The sequence below is a fragment of the Vitis riparia genome, chromosome 11, assembly GCF_004353265.1.
Source record: "Vitis riparia cultivar Riparia Gloire de Montpellier isolate 1030 chromosome 11, EGFV_Vit.rip_1.0, whole genome shotgun sequence".
Classification (NCBI taxonomy): Eukaryota; Viridiplantae; Streptophyta; class Magnoliopsida; order Vitales; family Vitaceae; genus Vitis; species Vitis riparia.
In genome coordinates, this window is record NC_048441.1 from 17,034,275 (window position 1) to 17,061,612 (window position 27,338).

A 27,338-nucleotide genomic window follows, 5' to 3' on the forward strand; every position below is an offset into this window, starting at 1 on the left:
GTTCATGGGCCAGATGCTGAAGCCATCAATGAGGGCCCCATCATGTTCAAGCCTCATAAAATGCTCAGATCATCAAGTTTCTCCATTTGGTTTAGTTTTATAGGCCCCCCAAATCACAAGAATAATGAATGGGGAGTGTGAAAAGATGTTTCCAAATCATCAATTCATTGGACATACTAGAGTGGTTGTGTTTTTCACATGATCATAGAAAAATGAATGGGCCCATATGCTCATTCATGTGTGTTAAAGCCCATCCGATGCCTTGTTCCCCCCGTCAGCACAATAAATTCTAGTAGGCCCAAACTGTCCCCAGCCCATTAACTAAGCCGCTTCCATTTCAATGCTCTATCACAAAAATAGCCAACTGCCCTACAATATCATTCAATAAATAATGGCCTAAAGATGAACTTAGCCTTGTTCTAGGAAAAATGGCAAATAAGATTCACCCTCTTCAAGCCTTTCAAGGTATAGGCTATATTAAATTAGGGTTAGGGTTGAGCATGATACCCAATCCAAAAATCCGGGTTTCTATCTCATGAGTGAATTACGATGAATACGACTTCATTATAACACATACTAAATTAGTAAATTCTCTTAAGCTATGTTTGGTTCTCAAAAATTGAAAAAACGGAGCATACAAAGAAAAAACATGATTCGATTTTGACTTCAATATTTTTATATCTAATTCATGCAATGCATTAGTTACAACATTATTTTGATAAAAATTGTCCAATGAATCTTTAATTTTTTTATTATTATCATTTACTACTTGCCTCTATTATTTAGACAAAATACAATCAAACATTGATAATAAGAAATTGAAAGAAACCTAACAAATTGAAGGAAATCAAGAAAGTGAGGCATAAGTGAATAAGAAAAAGCCTTTCCATTTTTTAAACCTTTTTGAGATGAAACATATGTGAGTTGTCTCTTTGTTCCCACTATGGATTCTTTTACTTCCTATTCTCCATCATAATAAAATAGGAAGAAAAAAAAAATTCAAGATCCAAACAAGCACTAAGCTATTTGGAATAAAAGAAACAACTCTGTAGTCTGGTAACCTATGATGTGGGTGTGGACTGTGGACTGGCATTACATGGTCTTGAATATTCCAAAAACTGCTACAATTATAATAATAATAATGCAAGCCAAGCCAATGAGTGAATGAAGAAGATAGCTGGTGAATTAAATGCTGAAAACCAGAGCCATGATTTTCTTCTTTATCTTATGGTATCAAGAACCTAGGCAGCAATACGTCCTTTTCTGAAAAACTTTGAAGATAAACCCACAGTAGAACAGTGCCACTATTAATACCTTTTGTGAGGGCTTGACAGCTTTTGAGTATGGGTGGTGGTACATCTACTGAATCTGGATAAAGGAGAAGAACCATTGTACATTTGTTCATTACATTCTCAAGAAAATAACAAAATGCTCAAAGAATATCCCATGCCCTAATGTCCAATCATCCAATCTAAATCCTGACTAACTCTTTTTCAACCAAAATGATAAGTCTTTTTTTTTTTTTTTGAAACTGCTTCCAAGGCCAAACCAGTAGATACCAAGTATATATCTGATGCCATCTTGTGATTCTGTAACTATTGAGCCTGAGAATACTGATGGAAGAAATATAAGTATGGGAGTTACACTTCCCTTTCAAAATGGATGATTTTACAGCTAGCTCTAGTAATTAGTAGCCCATCTTTGAAGAAGTCTAGTTTTTACAGTACAATTGGAAGGCCAGAAGAGGGAAAATGTGTAGAGAGAAGAGCAACCAAAAGCAGCCCTGCAGTGCAACAAATATGTTAGGTTCTGTGAAGAGGGGGTGCGGTGTGTAGTGAAGCAGTACTGCCCTCTAATTTAATTTAACAGTACTTACCAAAACAAACTGTAAATATCGCTATTGAATGTGAAGGTGACACTTCTGAATTTAACAGAGGGTTTATCTTCTTTCTTATCCCAAAAGAATGTGAAGAATTTGAGATGGGGGAGATGGAGATGAGGGTTCATCTTCAACTCTTATGGTAGTTAAATCTGGTCTTAAAACATGGGTTTTGCTTTGGGCTTCTGTGTATCCATTCAGCATCCCCAGAATTCATTGGAATAGTACTCACCCAATACTTGCTTTGACCCACTAGTGCTTCTGGCTTAGTGAAAAAGAAAACAAATGGGGACCAAATTGAAGTGGATTGGATTCAGATGACATTAACTAGACCCTTTTTTGCTTGAATTTGGCCCTTTTCTTAGTTTTGGAAGTTTGACAGAGTGGTTTGGTTTTGTAAAACAGCAAAAAGGGGAAAAATACTCAAAACTCAACATGAAACAAAAGCCTCAAAAGCCCAGTTTCTGCAGAGTAGTTCATATCAATACATATATAAATGGGTTTTCTTCCTTTTAGTACTGTGGGATTAATCAACCAAAAATATTCTCATCATTCACAAAAAACCACACAAGACTATTGATCTTCTTGTCATATGCATATCATAGAATAAATATCTGCAAAAGGACCAAGAATACAGAAGGAAAAAATCGGAAGTTTCCTTACTATTAAACAGGGAAGAAAGCAAGGATGAAATGTAGGATTGGATCCACCCCATGTCTCCAAAGCCCACAATGATTAAAAGCAGACTTCTTGGTTCCAAGAGTCTGATTAATCAGGTTGAGTTCATGCTAAAGTCCAGTGATTAAGGACCCAATGTGACCCACCATTGTAGCCATTTGTCAACCATAGGTTACTAATCTGTGGCCGTGGAATGTAGTTGTATTATTCTAGGTCCCAAGTACGGACATATTCCAAAATGGACCGGAATGAATTTAATTATTATGGACCAAGATATCGCTCTCAACAGCTCAGTGTACAGGTACATTTCAACTTATTCTCAACACCCTTTAGGTGAATATGGAACAACATCTTGTAACCCAGATTTTATGATTACACCATTTCTTGGGAAATTTCAGTGCTAAATTGGATTTGTCTTCACCTTTCCATTCCATGGCTCCAGCCTCCAGCCTCCAGACCATTTAGTCTTGAAAAAGAAGATCATAATCCAGTTTTACAACCATGCAAAGGGCCCCCTTGATGACATTTGAAGTGATGTTGTGTGTCCTTAATTTAGAGGTAGGGTGCCTCTGAAAGCAAATTCAAGTAAAGGGTAGTCATGACTTCTTATGTTATGTCCTTGCCCCCGCCCGCCCGCCCCACTCCCTCTTCTCTTAGTAAGAAAAACTCAATGTAAATTCTTCTTCTTTTTTTTTTCTTTTTTTTTCTTGAAATCAGGGATGTGGGTTTTCCACAAAAATGGACTGTAGTTAATGTATTTGTGTAATTAAAATTAAATTAAATTATCCTTCACAATGGGTTATTGATGAAGTCCAGTTTGGGGGAGCTGTGGTGCTGGGACCAAACAATAAAGACTTGGTGGTACGAGTTATGAAGCATGGTGACGCGCTATAACCCCCGAATGTCTCTGTCTTGCACTTCCAGAGAAAAGCAAAATTAACTAATACTATTTTTTGGTCAAAAGGCTTTCATCTTTCACCAGACTTAATCAATTAATATCCTAATTTCTTACAAAATTAAAAAAGAAAAAAAAAAAGTGTCACTGAACATATTAATGAAAATGTAGCATGCCCTTTAGCAGATAAAAGGGAAGAATCAATTTAAGAGCATAATAATGGGAATGGGGAACAGGGATCAATGCTTCATACCCATGAAGAGGGATAATAAAACCCATGAGGAGAGGAAAGTTAACTAATAGAAGAAGAAGAGAAGGAGAGGTTTGTGAAATGGGAATAGTGAGTGAAAGCAGGCAAGGGGCAGCCACACCCACATGGAGGAAACTGGAAGGGGTTGGTGAGGGAGTGTTTGGGTTTGGAGCATGATTTACATGGCATGAACACTGTGCAGGATAGACAGGTGTGAAAATGGACAAAGAAAGAATTTAATTAAGGGGGGTGGGGAGGTGGTAGGAGTGTAGGAGGAGTGGTACGAAAGTGAGGAGAGAGGAGATGAGATGAAAGCACCGAGGACAGAGAGACCCCATAGACGGCTGTGATGTTGGGTAGTGAGCAGAGGAACCGTGGGGAGATTTTGTATGGGGCGTGGTGAGACCCTTTGGGTTCTGAGTGCGTCTCTTGGGGATTTCTATCGTGGCCAATACGTGTGTGAGTGTTATGGGCTGCTTCATTCATTAATAAATGATGGCCAAAAGGCCAGGTCGGTTGTGAGGGTCCCTTTGTAAGGGCACGTTTCCCTTGATTTCTATCTGCTTCTCTCCTCCCCCACTCCCCCCTTCTGCGACCCCCCTCTCTCTCTCTCTCTCTCTCGCAAGCACACGTATACATTTACTGAGTGTACCATCACTCATCGGTCTTCTTCTTTGATCTCTCTCTCTATATATATACTGAGCCTTGTAGGCTAGCTACATCTGCAGCTTACTCTGTAGCTCTCATTATCCTCATTATTATTATTATCTCCCTCTCTCTGTAGTGTGCGGAATCAAGATATCGACCAACTCTACGGACTACAGTGTGCTATACTGAGACAAAGCACAGGGACTTATCGAGGAAAAACCAAAACTTTGTTTCTGTTTGCTGCGAGTTTAACAGCAAAGCAAATCAAGCTTCTGGGGACATCGCCATTAGCAATGGCAGAGCAAGCATACTCAGAAACGGAGTGTTGCAGCAACTCTTCATCTTCACCATCCTCATCCGGAATACAGAACCCACCAGCTAAAAGGTCCAAAACGTCGGACCCAGATCAGGAGAGACCCAAAAGAGGAAGAGATAGCAGCAAGCACCCAGTGTACAGAGGGGTCCGAATGCGGACTTGGGGCAAATGGGTGTCTGAAATTCGCGAGCCTCGCAAAAAATCTCGGATATGGCTGGGCACTTTCTCCACCCCCGAAATGGCCGCTCGTGCCCACGACGTTGCCGCCTTGAGCATCAAAGGCAACTCCGCCATTCTTAACTTCCCAGAACTCGCCTCCTCCTTGCCTCGCCCCGCCTCCTCCTCCCCACGAGACGTCCAAGCCGCCGCTGCAAAAGCTGCTTCAATGGAGCACCTCAACCCATCATCATCATCTTCATCATCATTACCATCACCATCACCATCTTCATCATCATCATCAATGGCCATAACATCGTCATCTTCCATGTCCTCCCTGATATCGACCTCAGACGCGTCGACCCCAGAAGAACTGAGCGAGATTGTGGAGCTACCAAGTCTAGGAACGAGTTTCGAAACGCCCGAGTCAGGCAACGACTTCGTTTTCGTTGACTCGGTGGATGGGTGGCTCTATCCTCCCCCGTGGTTGCACACAGCTGATGATTGTGGCTACTTTTCAGAACACTTGCCAATAACAGATACTCTGATTCCAACCAGCTTCGAAGCTTTGTTGTGGGAATATTAGTGCCAGATAATGGTGTGTGCTTTTTTCCCCCTTGTGGGGTTTTTAACTCTTCTTTATCTATGTTTTCATTTTAATGTCAGCCCCCCTTTACAATTTTCATTTTGGAGGGCTCAATACCTGCTTTAAGTCTACGAAATATTCCTCCTCTCAATGATCACAACTGTACAGTTTGATAATAGAGGAAGGAGGATGAAACCTCTGATAAACCCCAGTTCTTGTAGCCACAAATTTGATAAACCTCTCTCCTTCTCTCTCTCTCTCAAATTTTGCCATTGTTTGTTATTTTTACTTTCTGAATAATGAAGACTAGCTAAAAAGGTACTTCTCAGTTCTGATCTTTAGATTTCATCTCTCTCTCTCCTCCATAAAATGGAAGAGGTCAAACCAATATCTGTCCTTTTCTCTCTCTCTCTCTCTCTCTCTCTCTACTCGCCATTATTTTCACATTGTCGTTCCTTTTTTTTTAGCATCATATTCATATACATATGTTTCTTTTGGAGCCTTGCTTGAATTTAAGAAGTTAATTTCCAATTCTCTTAGACAATTTTAAAGTTTTGCTAAATTGAGATGTGATGGTAGGATTCTATTACAACAATGTTTAGGTTTGTGTGGTTGATGTTAAGACACAAGAATATTATGCTTTAAGTTCAAGGACAAAAGTCTCCAAACATATCACATATTCGAAGGATGTGATATCAGTTTTTTTGGATATCAATTGATTTTCAAATAAAATAATAATAATAAAAAACCCGATATAAGAATTGGGTTTGTAATTTAGAGGTAGGAAACAAGAAATCGAGCATGGCTAATGCATGAAAAAGGGCGAAAGAAGCCAAAGTGGTTTATGGGCATAATTGCTATAGATATTTGAACAATCACATTGTTTTTAGTATTTACACTATGCAACAAATTTCATACAATCATACAAGTTGGTTGGTTCATATATGGACCACCAAATTTATTCCTATGCATTAATAATGATATCTTCAACCAATAGGTTCATGACTCATGTCACAAATATGGAGTTCAAAAATTATTTTTTATTTGTCATTTTCTCATATTTTAATGCTCAAATTGGAAACAATTATGAACCCTATACTTTTCATGAAATTTTATGAGGGAGGTAGTTACCTATTTTGTGGTAATTCAAGTGATTAAATCTTTGTGTATTTGTGTATATTCCACTGTTGGTTAGAAAGGCTCATTCCTTGGAAAGTGGCCTTTCAACTACCACTCAGCAAAGAAATTAATCATAAACTATGGAAGGAGACTCAACATTGCATTTGCATTTGCATTTGCATTTTAAAGCATAAAAAGGGTATCTGTTAAAATTTAGCTAAAGTCCATTTCTCTTAATGTGAACATGGCTCTATTAACATTAGGGTTTTGAGGGGTTGTTTGGATTCCATTAATCCTTGTAGGGTCTCCATTTAGGCCATGCTCCCTTATTTAAAGGGTTCATACCCACATTTCACTTCACATGAAAAATTGAGGTACCATGTCATTTTTTTCCCATCTCAACTTTGTTTGGATTCAAATCGTTTTTCACAAGAACAATGTGGTCAAAAATTAAGAAACTTTCTCAAGAAAAAGGTAAACTTTCTTGGAGGAAAAGTAAAATCAGATATTAAGTTTTGAGAAGTCTATCAGACAGATGTCACAATGAGATTAAGTCTAAATCACATTGATGGTGATATTCTTTTACTTAAGAATATTGATAAAATAGTGATTGAGAGCCCAAAGAGGTGTCTAGACTACCTACCATATTGTAATTTTTTATATTGTCTTTTATCAATTCAGCAAAAGAGGAAAGAAAAAATCAAATACAATTGAAGGTGGGCATGTTTGGTTTTGAATAAAATATGAGAGGGATGGGAACAAAAATTCAACCCCCCAAAGAAAAAAAATATGAGGTAATGTGGGAAGGGTCCCATGTTATGTCATCTTGCTTAGGGGTAAAGAAGAAGGACTGGTCAGAGATCTTTTGAAATGTGTATAAAAAAAAAAGGTTGAGAAATTGCAGAACCCAGGATCAAAAAAGGGCTCTGTGACCCCATATTCTGGTCAGTTTTCCATGCATCCCACTGCATGGAAAGTGAGTCTATTTACTCTGATCAATTATCATAATTTTAAATCGGTTTTGGATTCATAAAACCCTAGCCAAATGCCTCTTTTTTAAGGGTATGTTTAATTTAAGGTCAAGGAAAAATGTAAAAAAAAATAAAAAATTCTTTAATTTTTTTTTCTTTTTTATTTTCCGAGACCAAACATAACTTGGGTTTTTATCTTTAACCCATTAATCTCTTGTCCAGTAATTCTTACATTTTCTTGGAAGAACCCTTGATTTTTTTAGATATTTTTTATTTGTTTATATATAGTGAATTATTTTCCTTTCCTAGTATTGATTAGCTAACTTCCTTAACACAAAAGTTATTGAGGAATGGACTTCATTACAAAGAAAAACTTTTTCCATCTAGAACAAACACAAACCTAAAAAAAAAAAAAAAGAAGGAAAAAAAGAAAAGAAAGAAAAGGACACCCAAAAATGAACCCACTTGGAAACATCTCTGCATTATTGAACAGCGACCCATCAACTTTTTCAGAAACAAAAATGGAGTTCAAACCCTCATGGCCCCATCACATAGCTGTGAGACGTGAGCAAAGCAATAGACTGAACCCCACTTCTTACCCTACCTCTCTTGTCTCCTTCCTCCTTCATTTATATATATATATATATACATTTTTTTTTAATATCATTTACTTGATCTTCTTCTTGTTCTTCGTCACACACATGATACAGCAAAGCTAAAGGACAGCAACAAACATCATAGCTATTATTTTACATGGTTGGAAATTGGGAAACCTTAAATCTAGCAGCAATATTTGTTAGAAAAATTATTCATCTTATACTTCGAGGAACAAGTTTCGGTATCTTAGCTCGATCACTGCAAAGATTATTCTTATTGGGCATTAATTTTTGAGTACTGATCTAGAAGCCAACCTTGAATTTTTTTCTTTAATCTTGTCATTAATTTAATCAATGGTGTTTATATCTATCTTTCATTACTCTTCTAGATTAATATACTCATGGGGCCAGTTAATCAGAAGGATTGAGTAAGAGGTATTTAGCCTCATCAATTCCAATAATAACTTGCTTTTCTTATGGAACACTTGGTTAATTTTGATTTTCCATCCTACGCTTACAGGTGCATTTTAATACAAAGTTGACCTTCCGATGTATATTATTCAGCGAAGGGATTGATCAGGACTCATAAATTAAGAATTTCGCATAGTCCGCTTACCTGAATTTTCCGTATAGTTTTATATGGTATATGATTTCAATACATCGAAGATCGATACAATACTTAAGGTACTAATTAAACTATATATAAATCATTAGGGTCCTTTACCTGTTAGTCTGTGCATAAAATACTAAATTAAAAAAAGAAAAAGCTCGGTCTTCTCGTCGTTAGAATGAATTATAATGCCCAACTTCCCGATCACTCGCGTCATAATATACATAATTAGTGATGCTAATCGCATCATTATTATAATAATCCTCCTTTGAGTGTCCTAGTTGCAGATTAGCCAACAGAATATACTGTTTCAGCAACATATATTAAAGTGATTTGCCTTTTAATTGGCAAGACTCCAAGTCAAATCATTTTTTAATGTCTGCTAACTTACATATGATTATAGTATAAAATTCTCATTAGGCTACACTTTTTGTTTAATGAATGGGATTCCATGGCACATGCTTCCCTGCAGCTGCTGCACGCGCTGCTATTGACCAAGCCTGGTTTGTTGCATTTGCAAGTTGATGATGGTGAAGGGTTAGAAAAATAATGATAAAAATGGCAGGCTGAAAAAAATATTTTAATTAATGGGGTTCGATTATTTTAATTATGAAGTTTTAAAAATTGATTAGTTCAAAAGGAATCGACTCCAAACAAGGGCAAACAAGCAAAGGAATATATCCTCTCTCCATTCATACATCATGGTTAGCTCATTTATATATATATATATATATATATATATTTTCATTGTTAGAAGTCATTTTTCTAACTCATTTATAACCTAAGATGGCAATATTCGTATAAATAATAGTATAGATAATGATATTATAAGTTTTGATATTAACTTCTTAACTATCTTGTGAGATACGATATACTAATCCTAACCTAAAAGGACCTTAATAGATTTAAAATGCGTTTACAAGATTAAAAGAACTATATATGTATATAATAACTTTTTTCTCTATTCGATATAAGAATAAACACCCCTTATGGGGTTAAAGATCGATTTTGATATAATTTCTAATTACCCCCATTCAATCATATAGATATTGTTTATTTTGAACCCAAAGAGATCTCACAACTTTAAAATGTGTCAACAAGATTAAAAGGAGTTCATATATATATATATATATATTGTTCCAATAACTTTCTTTTGTTATATGATATATCACATATGATATGAACTATTGAGGAAGGGAGAAAGATGTCGACTAATATTAATTCAAGCTGCTACACTACTTGTCCTAAAGCATATGAAGACACATGGAAATGAGATAGTCTGGAAGGATTTAAATGGTATTTATTCCATGGTTTGTGGTTTTGATATAAAACCTTTCCAGGTGGTTGGTATGATTTGATGGTACTTCAAAAACCCTAGAGGGCATTAGCACCTTGCCTTTTTGAAAGGTTATATTTGTGTTTTCTTTTCCTTTTTTTTTTAGGCTTACCCTTCTTCCCACTCCCCTTGGGACATGTCTGCAGCTTCTATACGCAATGAGTGCAAGGGATCATATGAGGGCCCTCCTTTGTTTCTACAGAAGACAATAGGATTAAAACAATGGGTCCTGGTTTTTATTAGAATATAGATTGATCAGTTGGGTTATGTGGCCATTCTAGACCATGCCCCAACAATGATGAAACCACACCCACCACTGAAACCCTAATTGCAATATATTCATACTCCTTTTTCTTATTCTGTTTGAATCATTTCATAATATTTAGAAGCTTCATATCTTGTCTCTGGTGGTTGATTAATTTCTTTATAATTAACCATGATCGGGTTCTTTACATATGATTAATTAATCAACTAATCTCAGACAATCAAGGATTAAAAATAATTTCCCCGTACCGGCAAATTAAACTTGTGCATGAATTTAGAATTTGATCAAACAATATTGTGAGTTAGGTGTACCAGCCGCTTGACATCGGTACATCAATATCAGCAACTTCTAGCCTAGAGGCCATCCAATTAATACAATGTGTACAAGACATGGTAATACGTGTTCCTCAACAGTCTTCTTTAAATTAATTCCTCAATAGTTGATATGTCACTTATCGGCCATGGAAAGTATTCCTACCAAACTATGGAAAGAAGCCTCTCATTGTCATAATTTCGAAGTGGTCCTCAAGACACATTCAGCACTGGCCAGTCCTTAAGGTGTTGAAGGGGCTTCAAATTTAAGGCTCGTGTCTCATTAAAATCAGCATTACCAGTCAATTTCAGTGGATTTACTGGTTCAACTCTTTGAGAAAAGAAAAGGGTTCAGTGCTGAGATAAGGTAAGCGAAGGCACCTTCTTGGAAGGTCATGATCAGAATCAAAACAGCTAACAATGGCCATAATTATCCAAAGGTAGTGTACCTCAAGCAGATGTGTATAAAGGATGCATTGGCCCGATGAGGAAAAAGTGTGATGGAGAAAGTATAGGCTTCCCCTTGAATCAAATGAAACCCAAGGTGATCTTGAGCCTAAATTTGGAATATGCTTCCATGCCCAAGAAACGGCAAACTACCTGGACTCTACTATATATATAATAGAAAGATTTGTGTTGTTTGATTCCCTAGAAAATGGAGCTATAGAGTCTATATTTCCCATGTCTACTCAACTGGGTTTTTTTTTTTTCCAAATTTTGCCATTGCCATGGCCACATGAATCACTAGTCAGCAAGCACAAAACAAAAGTGTATGCATGGTAAGCCACTTTATCCATCTACAGTTCTGGCACTTCCACCTACCACCAGGCTTAAATGGGAAAATCAGCAAGTTGATATATCTTACCGGGGGGGCACACATCTTTAAATCAGTCAATAGATATTGGAGACTAGTGTTCTTTTGCCTTTTTTTTTCACTTTTCTGTTAAAAATATAAGTTTCTTCAGAGCCAACGCATAAAGAAGAATGACAAGCAATGGTGATGAAGGCAAGTGGCTGTCTCCAAAAAAATCTTGAAGTCAAAACCTATACTACATCTTAAAAGATTGACAAACCCCACAATCTAGGGTCTTTTTTTATTGATGATTCTGCCCCCATTTTTATTTTTTTTAACATATCATTAATAACTTTTGCTACAACTGCTAATTTAATACTTGTTCAATTTACAGGAGTCTCCCCCTTCTTGGAAGGATGGAATTCCACCAAAGTAAAAGGTGTAAAGTAAAGTAATGGAAGTCATGCCTAGCTCCTTGGGACTTTCTTTACCTTTGATGTCTCTTAAATAATCAATTCAGAAGCAAACAAAAATTTACCTTTTTGGCCCACCTCAAGATAAAAACAAGGAACATCATTCCATGCTTTTAAATTAAAGATAGAGGAAGAAATCATTAGCTTCTAATCATGATACTTTGTTTTAATCCAAAAGCATCAGCACCATCATGATTAGTTAAAAAGTAAAAACAGTACACATATCCTTATTTTTGGGACACAACCATTAACATTTTTGTGAAAAAATGAAAAAGAAAAAAGTATTTGTTTGATATGGGTCAAATCTTAATTGAATAAGCTTTTAAGAACATTCATTCATAGCTTAATGCAGTTGCAGGCTTAAATCTTAACCACTTAAAGTTTCTTTAATTAGACCTTCCATACCATAGCATCATCTACCATGCATTACTTTATGGAGATATGCTTTCTATCTTGAAATCTGTTGGTGGGTCATTTTAGTGAAGAAAAGGTAGGGTTTATCTTTTCTTTCAAATCCTTGTTGCATGTCCTTTGTTTTTTCTCCATTGTCCTGAAATTTCCAAGCATATTCTTGATAATATTTTGTATGCACAGTCACGTTTTGAATTGGCAGTTGCTGTCTCACTTTTGTATTAAAGCACTAACACTTGTCAAAGCTAGAATCCAACCATTGGCATCTAATCATACTTCACTCTAGCCAATTGTGGGTGTCTGGTCAGTGCTTTGGCTGGTTGTAAAGCTAAGGGTAAAACAAGATCATTCTCATTCAAAGGTAAAAATTATTGAGAAAAATGGAGTCACTTGCTTAGTAGGGCATTATAATTGATTATCGAGGTCAAAATTATAGCTAAAAATGGAGTGATTTGATTAGGGTTTCACAGCTGTTTTCACCATTCCAATTAGTGTTCCACCATGGATAGAGACTTGAGAAGGCCGATTTGCTTGACACCCAATCCATTTTTCAATGTCCAAGACTCCAAATTTTGGTCAAAAAGAGTTGTGGTATGATGTAAAAGTAGTACATTAAATAAAAAAAAGAAAGAAAAAAAGTGATGTCATTGTAACAATTTAAGAAAGTTGATTGGAAGAATTAATAGCCACTCATTTTTTAGCTAAAAATGGTTGGATAAGCATCATCTACCCCTGTCGGTCTGGCAATTATTGAATCATATTCATCATGATGGTGACAAAATTAATGCATCATGGAAATTAATTCTCTTCTTCATTTGTATGTGAAAAGAAATTGAACATAAATAAATATTTTAGTGGGGATATATTTTTTATTTTTCAAAAATAAAAATCATGTATAAGATGTAGGAATTTTGGTATAAAAGATAAGTACACTTCAAAATATTTTTAAAATTTAAGGAAGTAAAAAAAAAAAAAAAAAATTACTTCTACAAATTTGTAAAATTTGAAAAAAGTTTTTAAAAATATAGATAAATTTTTAATGTTTTTTATAAAAACTTTTTTTTTTATTTTATATAAAAGTTTCTATTTTATATATATATCACAACCTTGAAATAAAAAACATAAATTTCGGAATCAATCACCCTCATCCCAACCTAGTCTTATTTATTTATATCCATTTTCATTTTTGTCAAAAATAATAATAAATAAATGAGATAGGGTGATGATAGGAAATTTTCATATATGCCTTCCATTTAAATTTTTAACATTTTTCAATTTTTTTATTTTTAAAATTTTATTAAAAATAAATATAATTTATAAATAAAAAATATTATAAAAAAAATAATATTTTATTTATATTTAAAAAGTTGAAAAATAAAATAAAAAATCAATTAAAATAATTTTCTATTTAAAATTATATATAAATTAGACAAAATTATGCCTCATCTCATCCTAAATCGGTTTATTTTTATCTCAAACACTTTTCATTAGGGACAAGATGAATCTCAAGAAAAACACCTCGTTATCATCCTTAAACATAATACTGACTTTTTATTAAGTTATCAAATTTTGTATTTTCTAATTTTTTTTAATGTGAAATAAAATTAAATTACCTTTTTACATTTCAAAATATATTTTATGTTATCAAAATCATATCTTATAAATACTCATTTTGACTCAATTAAATTCTATTTTTGAACCTTGGATGAAATTTTAATTATTTTTAAAGATTTCTTCTTTATTTTCTTTATTTTTATTTTTATTTTTTTTAAGTTTGCATGGAAATATGCTTTTCCAAAACATACCCCTTTGGCAACTTGATGAAACACCAGCATTTAGCAATGGAAAACTATGACTAATCTCTCCAATTGCCCACCTTAAAAACATGAAAAATATGGATTTTCATTGACAATGGCACAAATGTACAATGTCGACATGTCATATTATCTTCCTCCTCTCTCTGACCTTCAAATATTCTAATACACTAATAAATGTAAGCACTGTTACTTCAACCATGACAAATAGAATAATTCGATCATCCCATGAACACAAATGGGAAGACCAAACCAGACCACCAATAAAATTTCTTTCACATGGAAGAAGGCATGGATTTTTTTATTTTTTATTTTTAACAAAATTGGTAGATTTTGAAAGGGTAGAAACAAGGGCACGAGGTGGCGGTGGTGTTACAGTGGAAGGAGGCAGTGGCAGCGGCGGTGGAAGCGCTAAAATGTCTTGATGGGAGCCTCCAGAATCCAGCAAAGCAGATGGGGAAAAGTGTTGAATTTTTTTTCCTTTTTTTTATCTTTTTTTGAGAAGAACTGACCAATGGATGGAGACTGTCGGCATGGACTCGGTCACAGGCACGTGCCTTCACGGGTCAACATTGGGTTCACTGGATTGTACAGTGACCCTGACCACTGACCACTGCTCCTCAGATTCCTTTTTTCTTTTTCCCTTTTTTTTTTTTTTCCTTCTTTCTGGCTCCCACCACCACCACCACCACCACCACCGCCCCCACAGTCACCTCCAGTGGTCAACCGCCTCCGCCTTTTACAATTTTCGCCCTTTTTCAAGATTTGCGGCTGTCAAAAGCAAACAACCAACATCAGATTTTTGATTGGATTTTGGTTGTAATATAAAAGATAAAGAAAATTAAACACGTGCTTCTATTCACAAAAAGTTCCATCTTCATTCACACACCCCCCTCTGATCAATCCATCCCACATTGCTGTCCAAATCAATCCAATTCCAACCTCGCTCCTTCTTCTTCTTACCTTTTTTTCCTTTTTTTTTCAAACCAAAATTTTCTCAAGAAATGAGCAAGGAATACATTTTGGGTGGGTCTCTTATTGCATGGCTATGCATGAAACAACAGGGCAAATTTTCCCTTTTCCCAAACAGCACCTTTTGGGTGGAGTTGGAACCATGATTGGCAGCCAAGAAACTCGAAAAGAGAAAATCCAGGGTCTTCATGTTTCCATGGTCATAGTTTTGGGCTGGGTCCATTTCATATGACAGATTTGTTCGCTACATCAATTTAATACCCCCCATACGGATTTGTTCAAATTTGTTGTTTAGTTTGCTTTAGAAAAAACCTTTCTTTAAAATAAAAAAAGCAGGAATTTATCAAGTGGGCTGTGTCTGATTGTGAAAGGATATTTCCATATTTGAAAAAGCAATTAGCCTAAAATTAAGGATGCAAAAATAGCAATTATAGGCAAATATGATTAGACTAATAGAAATAGAATGTGGAAATTTGCGATTAGAAACACCAAATGCGTGGGTCACGTGATTTTCTTGTACCATTTTCTAAGTAATCATCTTCTATAAATTCAGAGTCTTTCATGGCTTGATCTTCTAATTGATGTCAAATTAATTTCAAGAGTTTCATTCTTCCTACTTTTTACAAAATCGATAAACTCGAGAATGCATTAAAAGTGTGTTTGATAGTAATTTTAAGATACGTTTTTATTTTAAGTCATTTTTTGAATGCATGCATGGGAACGGGAAAGCAATTTCATTTTAATTGGTTAATTGTTTTAACTACTTTTTGGAAGCATGAATATCAAATTCTATTTTTATTAGGGTTTTAATTCCTTTGGTGTACAAGCATGAATTGTTTTTATGTAGACGCTTGTTAGGCCCATGGCCTAGGCACCATAATAGTGATGTGTTAAAAGTTATATGAAGTTCAACAATGGTCAAGCAAAAAGGTGAAATCTCTCTAATTGGAACAGGGATGTGTTCCATCACATTCCTCACCCCAACTGCACAGAAACAAACAGAAGGCCCATGGAATCACTGAGCAAACACACGTGTTTCTCATTCTCTGCCCTCTGGCCTTCTCCAGGCAATTATGCCCCTAACCATGATCCTAATCCATCCCCTTCACAATCAAATGGGTCAATCATGAAGCCATATTACAAAATTAACGAACTTATACTTTAATCTTTTGATGGATCCATGAATGGTTGGACCCATTCGCATAGTCTTGGGAGACAAACAGGATGAGAGGAGAGGAAGAACTTTTACTGGGCTTAATCCTGATTTCACTTTAAGCAAAGCGCGGAAACATCATAATCAAAATGATTATGTTAAGGTATCGATACAAAAAAGATAACTTCATGGGTACTGGTGAGATTGGAGTATGATTAATTGAGTCACCTACTATGGTGACCCAGTGGCCCCGAAGATATTCTTTACAAAAAGTTGATAAAGATTCAGGAAGATATGAAGGGGACTGCAACCCATCAAGCAGAGACACATTGGGGCCACAATTGCGTTACAGGATGGTGCCGACCTGCATATCAGTGTCTTTGCTTGATCTCTCAGATGATGATCATGATGATGATCCATGGTCAAACTCTGTTGTGACCTGTCGTATGTGGGTGGGTGTTATTGAAAGGTGGTTCCTTATCTGGCCGACGAGACAATGGTATTTGGGGGTGACCGGTGTTTTGGCTGTGGTGAAGAACAGTCTGGAGGCCATAGATTTGCGGCGGATACAAGTGTTGCAGACAGATCTTATTTTCAACTTGCCAATGAAGCCCACATGAGGTACCTCATCAAATCCACGTGCAGGGCCTTTTTCATGGGCAGCTGACATAATAGAAACCACACATGCAACAACACGGTGGTCTCATCAGCTAAAAAGAGGAAAAAGGAAAAAAAAAAGCATGAAAATAATGTCTTCAGGGGTTCTTCCTGGTCTTTATACAATTGTAACATGCATCCTTACAGAAGAATTTTCTAGCTTTCCTTTTGATTTTCCATCTAGATCCTGTGTGTGAATGTGTGTTTTCATTTTTTTTTCATATTCTTGTGGCCCATGATTCCACTTTTGTACCTATGTTGTCTTCTGTTCATGCCTCCTAAAGTTTAATCATGTGTCGATTATTGCATCAGTAAGAAAAGGCAAGGATTGTGGGTAGGTGATGAACTGATGATAGGCTCCAACTTTTCTACATATGTTCATGCACCTTCTCCAAATTAAAACTTAACTGTGGAAATTCTGAGACAAGACTTTGGGAGGTGATTCAGGGAAAGCACATGGTAACATGGCCAAGTGAGCTGCACACAATGATTCAAGGGACATCAAGAGACACTCTCATTGAAGAAGCCTTAAGCAAACCTTGGACAGTCTACAAAGCAATTATTATTTATAGAATGATTAGACACAACCTAATGAGTTGTGTATTTGGCAGTTTCTGAGTAAAAGTTATGACAAAAACATGAAGGGGAGGATTAGTGCTGGATTATACTGTGAATTATACAAAAATGCCGGGCTTTCTAGCCCATGTTCTGTACCTGGAAGAGGACAGGATGAGGCTATCAATGTGAATTATCAAGGAGACCTGGAGCCATGACAAAGGAGTGTGAAATCTAGTTAAAACCATCAACATCATTGTACATGACATTGTTTATTTCATGTCCTCCCAACAGTGGCATGTGGTTACTGCACTTAATACTTTCTAGCCGGTTTTCAGGTAATTGCACCCTCTGGTGCTCACAAGCCTGTGAACACAAAGCTTTGGAAAATGGGGTTTGTGCATAGGACTCCTTGGCAGTACATTGTTGGAGTAGAGTTCTGACTAATATAAGTGGGTTGGGATCAAAGATGGGTGCATCACCCAACCCTGTAACTTGAGAAAATGCTCTTCTGGCCAACAACTCATTCCTGAAGTAGGCTTGGTGAGAATAAGTTCTTATTCAACCAAACCCCAATTACCCACCTTAGAACCAATCCTCCATGTGAGTTACGAATTAATTCGTTGTAGAGTCAGTTTTCTAACTTGTTGTGGCTAAATCAGCACATAATTGAATACAATTTTGAGGAAGTTGGAATACTGTGCTGTAGGGGTATGGGGCTTGAACAAGTAGTAGTGTTACCATGTTCTTCTTGAAGAGAAAATTTGACAAAACAGCAAAACAGAGCATGTTATGATTCTAGTAAGGGCCTAATTTCATTGTCTACGCCATGACCTACTTGAGTGGGAGGAGAGCACCTTAATGGCCCTCTGGGTCAACAAGCTAGAAACCAAGCCTTGCGAGATCTAATGAGCTAGACCCACAGGCTGTCAAGTCCATGGACCGGGAGCAACGGTAGTCCTCTTTGGCCTGTAGCTTCCATTTGTGCTAAGAACTCTGTTAGCTCTGCATTAGGCCCATTCATTCACAGGGATTCTGGGATGCTCTCCCCTAGAGCCAAAACATTCTACAATGTTACCACAATGCACAGGACACCTCCATATTGGAACCTGGTACCTATACCAATCAAAAGCTACCACTAAATTCCAAGCTTTCGTGTAAATGGAAATGGCCAATAATTTGAAACGGTCCTCCACACTGTACATATGTAACATATATCAGAAGGAATTGGAAGAATCTGAGCTGTGTGTAGGGGAGAATAGGCATCATCATAAAAAGTATCTTCTCTTACCAAATTCATGCATGTTTCCTAATTAGTTAAAATATCATAAATTCCTCAAAAGGAAGAGAAACATATAAAGGGAAAAAATGAAGCTATTTTAGCAACAACCGAGACTACACTAGACCATGTATTTTGTCCATGGAAACCAAAATCCAAAACTGTAAACCCACCCTAGTTTGTAGTACAAATTGTTAAAGTTAAGACTAGTTAGTCTAGGTTGGCAATTTTGTACCAAACATCCTTGGATTGACTCTATGCACATCTTGGGTTTTTACATTCGCCTTAAAGACACAAGATCATTGCCAATTAAATACAAAGGACCATTTAGGTAAGTGTGGTTGAGTATGTTTTGTGAATAATGGTATGCTTAGGTTTATTATGAGCTAACTCGTATAATAGACCTGAAATTGAATCGAAATTGCAATACCTCAAACCCAATTTAGGGGTAAAATCGTAATTTAAAATTTTATTAATTAAATTAATTAATCTAATAAAGGTATAAAAGTATTTTTGCTTTTAAAAGCCTTAGGTATAAATTAGATTTTTTATATCTTTTTTATTCAAAAAACTCTTTTACACAGAAAGATTTGAAAGTATAGGATTGAAGATTTGAAGGTTTAAGGTTTAATAAAAGCCTTAGGTATAAATTCGATTTTCTCTATCTTCTTTATTCAAAAAACCCTTTTATACAGAGATCGGAAAGATCTGAAAGTATAGAATTGAAGATTTGAAGGTTTAAGGTTTGAAGATCAATTAAGATTTTAATAATTGGATTAATATTTTTTTTATTCATTAATTAGATTTGAATACTTTAGAAGACCAAAAGATTGGAAAATTTATGAATGCAAATGAATTTATTGATGAAAATAGGAAAATTTCAATTGAATAGAAAGTAAATAAATGAAAAAATTAGTGGAATAAGAGAAATTTTAGATTCAAAAAATAAGAAAATAAATAAATAGTTTGTGGAGGCTTTATATCGGAAAAAGAAAATAATAATAATAAAGAAGAAAAGAAGAACCGATGATTGTTGAGTGAAAAAAAGAAAAAAAAAATCAATCTAAACGTGAGAGCCAAAAAAAAAAAGTGGTAGTGGAATAAATTAAAATAATAATAAGAATAACAATAATGAATGGAGTTGGTGGGGCTGTTTTGTTAAAAGTACATGGCTAGTTTGTTAAGTAAGAGAGGATATTAGGATTAATAATAATAATAATAATTTTTGTATAAGGTTTAATTTAATTTAAGTATATAAAATAAATAAATAATTAAGATAAAATTAGGGAGGAATATGAATTTTATAAAAATTTGGAAACTTATTAAATTAATTTATTATTATTTAAGAAGTTGAAAATAATATTATTTGTAATAATGTTAACATAATAAGTTAATTAGAATTACTAAGAACTGTATAAAATATTGTTAGGATTGTCAAATTTATATCTCTAAATAAATAATCAATAATAAATATTATATATGATATTATGTTAGGTGATAAGTAAATTATTCAAGTTAAATTCTTCAAGATTTTAAGTATTTATTCAAGGTAAGGGAAATTAATGCAGATTTTGTAAAAGGAAATAAGTTTCTTTTTGTATTATATTTTGAAATGTATAAAAATATAATTTTTATTTTTGTGCATAAATTAAATATATGTTTGAGCATTTTCTTTTTTTATGAAAAATGAAAATTATGGAGATATAATATTTTATTCTATAAGTTTGAATTAATAAAATGAAGTTTTTGACATGGTTTCTATGACCCTAGTCAATGGGTTATAATTGTTGATATATCTGTTCCAATCAACGGGTATAATAGTTGATATTATATGGTCCTAATCATCGAGTTATAATAGTTAACTTTATGTCCCTTGTCAACGTATTATAATTGTTGATTTTTGGTTTTGTTCACTTTAAATGGAATAAATTTGAAACTAGTCATTCATTTGTAAAGTCTCATCTAATTGAACACCATTTGTTATTTGATAATCAGAGTAAAGATATTTTGAATGCATTTGATTTGATTTTAATGATAAATTGTTTCAAAGTGGATATGAAAAGTTTTATTAAAAAGTTTGATTCTATTAGTCTTTTGAACTCAAAAGTTTTTATGAAAACAATGTTATATTTTTTGTTTATAATTATAATTAAAAATATTCAATCCATGAAACTGTATTGTGTTTCTTATTAAGTTTTAAGTTTATGCCCTTTCGTTGATAATTTTTCAAGTACTCTCAGTTCGAGCGAGCAATGATGGTTAAGCTGGGGAATTTTTATTTGTTGAGATTTTGGTTCAAACTTTATTTTGGACATTGTTTGGATGTTAAAATTTAATTCTCGTGTAAATTATTTGAATTTAGAGGTATTTAGAGAATAACACTTGTGTTAGTTTTTGAAGTTGATATCCGGAGATTTTAGAATTCATTTATTTTACTACTCTGAATAAAAATTTGGTAATCGATAATTTTCAGTTACAAGATGAATGTTTGTATTGTTTTGAGCCTTCGAGTTTGAGGTATGAAATGATCGTCATGCCCTTGAGTGAGTTGTGGGTATTACAGAAAAAATACAAAATTTTAAGAGGAGCACTTCAGCACCTGCAAGGAGGATTCAAGCGCCCTATGAGAGCACACAAACACCTGTGGTAAATTTTGAGCAATTAGGTTTTTTTTTTTTTTTTTATAATTATTTCGACCAAACTTTCATGGCCTGACCCACTACGGTTTTTTCAACTATAAATACACCTGTTGATTGTGTTTTTACACACCTTCAGCCTATAATATCATTGTCATTATTTTCTATGCATTCCCAACACTCTCAAGGCCTCTACCTTGATTGAGATTGATCAAGATGGTTGATTCATCCCCTCAAATCGTTGAGGAGTCCACTAAGGAGCATACGGTGCTGCATCGTGGACACGAAGACAAATGTAGGTGTTGACTTGTGTAAAACCCCTGGGAGAAGCTAGAATCCGGTCTAGGTAAAATTACGTCCTTGTTCTCTTCGATTCAGTAAATTTGCTCTCCAATTGATTGATTTGTGATTTTTACATCTGCAAAGTTTCTGGAAAACTTTGTAGGTGGTTTTTCACGGACATTGCATGTTGATTGTGGGATTGACTTCATCTTGAAAGCATATTGATCAAAGGATATTTAAATCGCTGAAAAATTTGTATCTTCACCTATTTTAATCCACCAAACATCCCCCCTCAGAATTATTTGTTACCACCAGCACACATAGTGGATATTTAAAGTGAAGAAGCAGGAAAGATAAGCAGCAAAAGCACACAAAACCCTCAGAGAGTGACAGAACTGCATGTGATAAAGAAAATGTTAGCTATGTTAAAGATCCAATGGTGCCTCAAACTGATTTTGCAGGTATTATTATATCCCAAGTATGAAGTTGTCATACCAGATGGTGCCATTAATATGCCATTCTAGCCATATTCTGCATACTCATTGACATATTCCAGGATCAGGAAAGAGATGCAGATCCAGATGTACATTAATAAGTGCTATTAAGGAAATCTTGAACCAAAACTGGTGGATTAAATTCAGCACACTTATGGGAAAGGAACTACAACTGACAATTTAGCAAGTTCGAGAATAGCATTCAGACAAAGCTCAACCTCAGTAATCAAACATCTGAGGGAAGATGTTATATGCTGGGATTTCCTGATCTTGAATCCTAAGTTTGTGCTTCATGGGATTGCTTTCCTTTTCGGTATTTTAACAATCCCCCAAACCAGACCAAATCCAAGGAAAAAAATGGATATACCAGCCATCTTAAAAAACTCTGAGACAGCAGTATAATGGTTATCATCTCCGCTGGGTTTCCTCCCTCTTCAAGTATCATGCGTTACCAACAGCCAACAAAATCCAGTTACAACCACTTGCACTTGATACCTTATCAATATTCAGCTACTGTGTTTCTCATCTGAGAGCTTTAAGATATTTGAGTCTTAGTGAAAACTCCAACCATCAGCAATCAAGGAGGACATCTTTGCTGCTCTTATTTCATTTTTCCTTCCTACTCTATAAATCCAGGCTCCTCAACCATCCACAGAAGACTTATTAATACCATCCTGAAATTCCTCTTAAGGCAATGCCTGAAATTCCTCTTTCTCCTATTGGAGACTGAATATCGCCATCTCTCTCTTTTCAGCAGTTTCCATGAAGATTTTTCTGATATGCTAACATTTCCTCTCTGCCAGATACTTCATTACCAACTGTCCTTGCAGGAGCACCTCCCTTCGATAAAATGATGGAATCTGTTTATATCTCTCAAGATTATCGGCCGCCTAATAATCTTAGATACAAACTTCATAAACACATGGCAGTCACCACAAACACGAATGTTCTTCATAATCCTTATGGGTGTCCTTCCATGAGGCTTTTTGATCAACCAAAATGCAAGAGCAAGTTTCTCACTGTGGTAACAGATGGAATCAAACTTCTCCTCCTCTACCACATCATGTAGAACCAAGTTAGTATCAGGTGTAAATCCAGATTCCTGCAGCTTTTTTATTAGTCTGTTCAGCTCTTCATAAATTTGTTCTGTTTCAGAATGAGTTCGATCTTCTGCTACGAACTTGTGGACCTGGTTGTCAATCTCAATCCAGCTATAGGCAGCAAATTTTTTAATTTTGTTGTTCTTCATGAGAGATCTTACTGCTGCCACATCTTTCCATCTCCCACAAGCAGCGTAAATGTTAGAAAGCATAATATACGGTCCAGCATTGTGTGGGTCTAATTCAAAGAGATGCCTTGCTGCCATCTCTCCATTGTTGACATCAGAGTTAATTCTACAAACAGATAAAAGGGTAGACCAAATTAAGCAATTAGGTTCAAAGGTCATACTTTTAATCAGATCTACTGCTTTATCCATGTAACCTGCACGACCAAGGAGATTGATCATACATGAATAATGATCAAAAGTAGGGTTCATCCCATGAATTTTGCTGATAGAATAAAAGTATCCCTGTCCACGTTCAACTAAACCAGCATGCATACAAGCAGACAAAACACCCACAAAAGTAATATTATCTGGCTTCAAGTTTTCATGCAACATTTCTTCATAAAGATCCAAGGCCTCTAGATCCTTTCCATTTTGTGCATAACCCAAAATCATGGAATTCCAAGAAATCACATTCCTAGTTAACATCCTTTTGAACACAATCCAAGCATCTGCAGTTTCTCCACACTTGGAATACATATCAACAAGGGCACTAGACACAAGCAAATCATGATCAACTCCAAAAATAACTGCTTTTCCATGAACTGCCTGACCTTGAGATAAAGAAGCTAATCTTGCACAGGAACTAACCACACTTGATATGGTAAAATTGTCTGGTCTGACATTTTCCAATAGCATCTCTCTAAATAATAGCAAAGCATCTTCTTCTTTTCCATTATGCGCACAACCCACAATCATTGTTGTCCAACAAACCTTATCCTTATCTTTAATCTCTCTAAAAGTCTTACATGCTTCATCTATATAGCCACATTGAAAGTAGGCACTGAGAATATTTGAAATTGTAACCTGGTCAGGCTTCAGACCCAATGACTGCATTTCACAAAACAACTTGATGCATGTCTCAGGCTGCCCATTTTGTAAATAACCAGATATCATTGAATTCCATGATACCACATTCTTGTTAACCATTCGATCAAACAACCACCTAGCCTGATCAAGTGCACCACACTTGGCATACATATTGGTCAAAGCATTCCAAACAAAAACACTTTCCCCCAAACTAGTTGCAACAATCCTACCATGAATTTGTTTTCCCCGCTTAATATCCAATAACTGTGAGCATGCATGTAGCACACTCACATGGGTATAATCTGTGGACTCAAATCCTTCTTCCTGCATTCTAACGAAAAACTCCAGAGCCTGACTTGAACAGCCATTTCCAGAAAAACCTGCAATTACCTGGAGAGAAGGGGGTGAACTACAATCAAAATTCATACAAAAATGGTTCTGGATTAAGGAATAAGGATAACAAAATCAACATGGGTGAGTAAAAGCCCATGTTTTGCACTATAATCACAAAAATCCCCTTAAAACTGGCATATAGCTAATTTTGTACCATTTTAATTTTTTTTTGTTTTTTTGATAAGCAAACACAGAATTCATTAAAAGAAGGCTAAGAAGCCCTAAAATATACAGGACATATACAAGGCAGCTAAGGCCTTACAAGCAAAAAGGCCAAAAACAAACCACCCCTTAACTGGAGCAAGCCACTCTAGGAATCCTAAAAGGGAATGAGGCTCCTCTTCCATATATTTAAAATTTATTATTTAAGAGGAGGGTTAATAGTATTGCCTTATGGCACTTATGAATATACTGTTGCAATCCCTCTCCTTGCATCCAATACAAATGAATAAAAAAATATTAAACCCCAAAATATACTGGCTTCTAACCACACTTTATCTAAAACATCTTTATTTCTAAATAGAAGTCATATATCCAAACCATTTCTAAATGGAAATCATATCTATATAAGAACATTGGATAGTCAACTTTTAGATCCTAATTTGAATAAGCATGAAAGAGTTTGAAATGAATATCCAAATTGCTTATGTATAACACTGAGTTTTGTCTGAAAATAAGCAAATTGAGTAGCTTTCAGCAAGCAAGTCTTTGGTGGAGCAAGTCGGTCGTTGTAAGATATGAAGTGAAAATTTGGTCTTTAGTTTGAGTATGGAACACAAGGCCCAGTGAAGGATATCCAATTGGATAATATATTAATATTCAAATCAGTTTTTAATTTTGAACTAGCTATGGGTTTGAACACAAAGTGTACAGGCTGGATTTTTCTGAGTTAATTGGTAGAGCTTAACTTCAACAAATTAAAAGCCCTACTTTTGCACTATAATCACACAAACTCCCATTAATATAGTCTATCACTGATCCAGAACCCTTTTTGGTCAATAGTTGATTTTCTCGTATGTTTGCTACTACATGATTAGAAGCAAGGTAGACGGTTCATTTCCTTTCATTGCAAACCATTAAAATAAAAGAAAATTGGTAAAGTAAAAAAATCATAAACTTCCCACCAAATTTTAGTTCATACGGAAAATTACAATGTTTTTTTTAGGACTGTTTTTGTTTTTTAAAATGAACACAGTAAACATGTTCATTTTTTAACCACTCTAAAATTTTTAGGTGCTTGCATTTTGAAAACACAAAGAAATAAAATTTCCAAAGGATGAAACTTTGTAAGAAAATTTCCCGAAGGTTTTCAAATACATGTTATCAAACATGTCTTGGGTTCCATTTTCATTCTTTCTTCTTTAAACAGAAAACAGTCCTCATTTCACCACCAAACAGGCCATTGAATTCATAGCATTTATATTCATAACAGAAAATTATGTACCGTCAAGGATGCCAGACAATCAGCGGTAAACTCCTCATTTTATATGATAGTGCTATATTATGGCCCTCAGCCTTGATGTCTCTCTCAATAACCATTAATTACAAAGATCACAGGCAAATCAAAACCATAACTCAATCCAAAACATTACAAAATACTTACCGTATTATACGAAACAGCATCATGAACACTCATTTGATCAAACACTGCCCGCAAATCCTCCACATTGCCTGACTTTGAGTAAGCAGAAAGCATAGCATTCCAGGAGAAAATATCTCTGCGAGACATTTTATCGAACAGGTCTCGAGCATCGGACAGGTTCCCAGATTTAGCGTAGAGGTGAAGAAGGCGGTTCTGAAGGAAGGTGTCGGTGGGTTGGTAGAGATGAAGATCCATGTGGGTCTGGAGTCTCTTGGCTTGAACAACGTCGTTTGATCTAACACATTGGAGCAGAAGACGAGTGTAGGATTCGGAGTTCGCATTGCCGCGACTGTACAGCACGTCGATGGCCTCGCGAAGCCTGGGCGTAGGCTTCATTTTGGTTTCGAATTTTGAATTACTGTTTTCTGTTGCTTTGGTCTGGTCACTTGGCGCTAAAATAGTGTGCTGTAAAAGTTTACGTAAAAGTTTACTCCCATTTCAATTTCAGGAAATGGATAGTAATATCAAATTTGAAAATGAGCTTGGCTGAAGAAAATAAAATATAATTGGAATATTTAAAATCTATGTGTTTTTAAATATTTTTATTATTATATAAAAAAGGAATGATATAAAAACCATTTTCGGTAATTTGTAGATGATAACACTATTCGATCATCGAGTTTGTACTCCTAACATATTGGTATTATTATTAATGTATAAATAAGGCTTTATGAGATAATAAAGAGATCGAACAACTAAGATATTTTCTCCATATATTCTTTTCTCTTTTTTTTTTTTAGCCTTTATGTTTATTTTATAACACATTATTAACATCACACTATTGACGAAGAGAGATAAATTCAATTACAATAGTTTTTGTTTATCTGAAATTCTTGATTATATTTGAAGTGATATGTAATCTTATTTTCTTTAAACACTCTTACTTAGAAAGATATACGAAAAGTAATATTCATTATAATTTGTTTTTATCATTCTGATTTTTATTTCTATTATCTCATAATTAGAAATTATGGAAACAATTTTTGTTGACAATTGCCTTATAACCAAAAGCTAGGCACAAAATTTCTAAAATT

The 27,338-nt window shown here is 35.0% G+C and overlaps 2 protein-coding genes across 2 annotated transcripts; one reads left to right on the forward strand and one right to left on the reverse strand.

The window, feature by feature from the left end:
• The first annotated feature begins 4,278 nt into the window (after nt 1–4,278).
• On the forward strand, nt 4,279–5,749 carry LOC117924606 (ethylene-responsive transcription factor TINY-like). Its single transcript, XM_034843279.1, has one exon. The coding sequence runs from the start codon at nt 4,644–4,646 to the stop codon at nt 5,406–5,408; it is 765 nt and encodes a 254-aa protein (XP_034699170.1). The 5' UTR covers nt 4,279–4,643; the 3' UTR covers nt 5,409–5,749.
• Nucleotides 5,750–22,191: 16,442 nt separating this feature from the next.
• LOC117924945 (pentatricopeptide repeat-containing protein At2g22070-like) lies at nt 22,192–26,696 on the reverse strand. The gene is made up of 2 exons (XM_034843694.1): nt 26,266–26,696; nt 22,192–24,659 (listed from the first exon to the last, which is right to left on the reverse strand). Exons 1-2 carry the CDS (start codon nt 26,638–26,640, stop codon nt 22,947–22,949), a joined length of 2,088 nt encoding a protein of 695 aa, XP_034699585.1. The 5' UTR covers nt 26,641–26,696; the 3' UTR covers nt 22,192–22,946.
• Nucleotides 26,697–27,338: the final 642 nt, after the last annotated feature.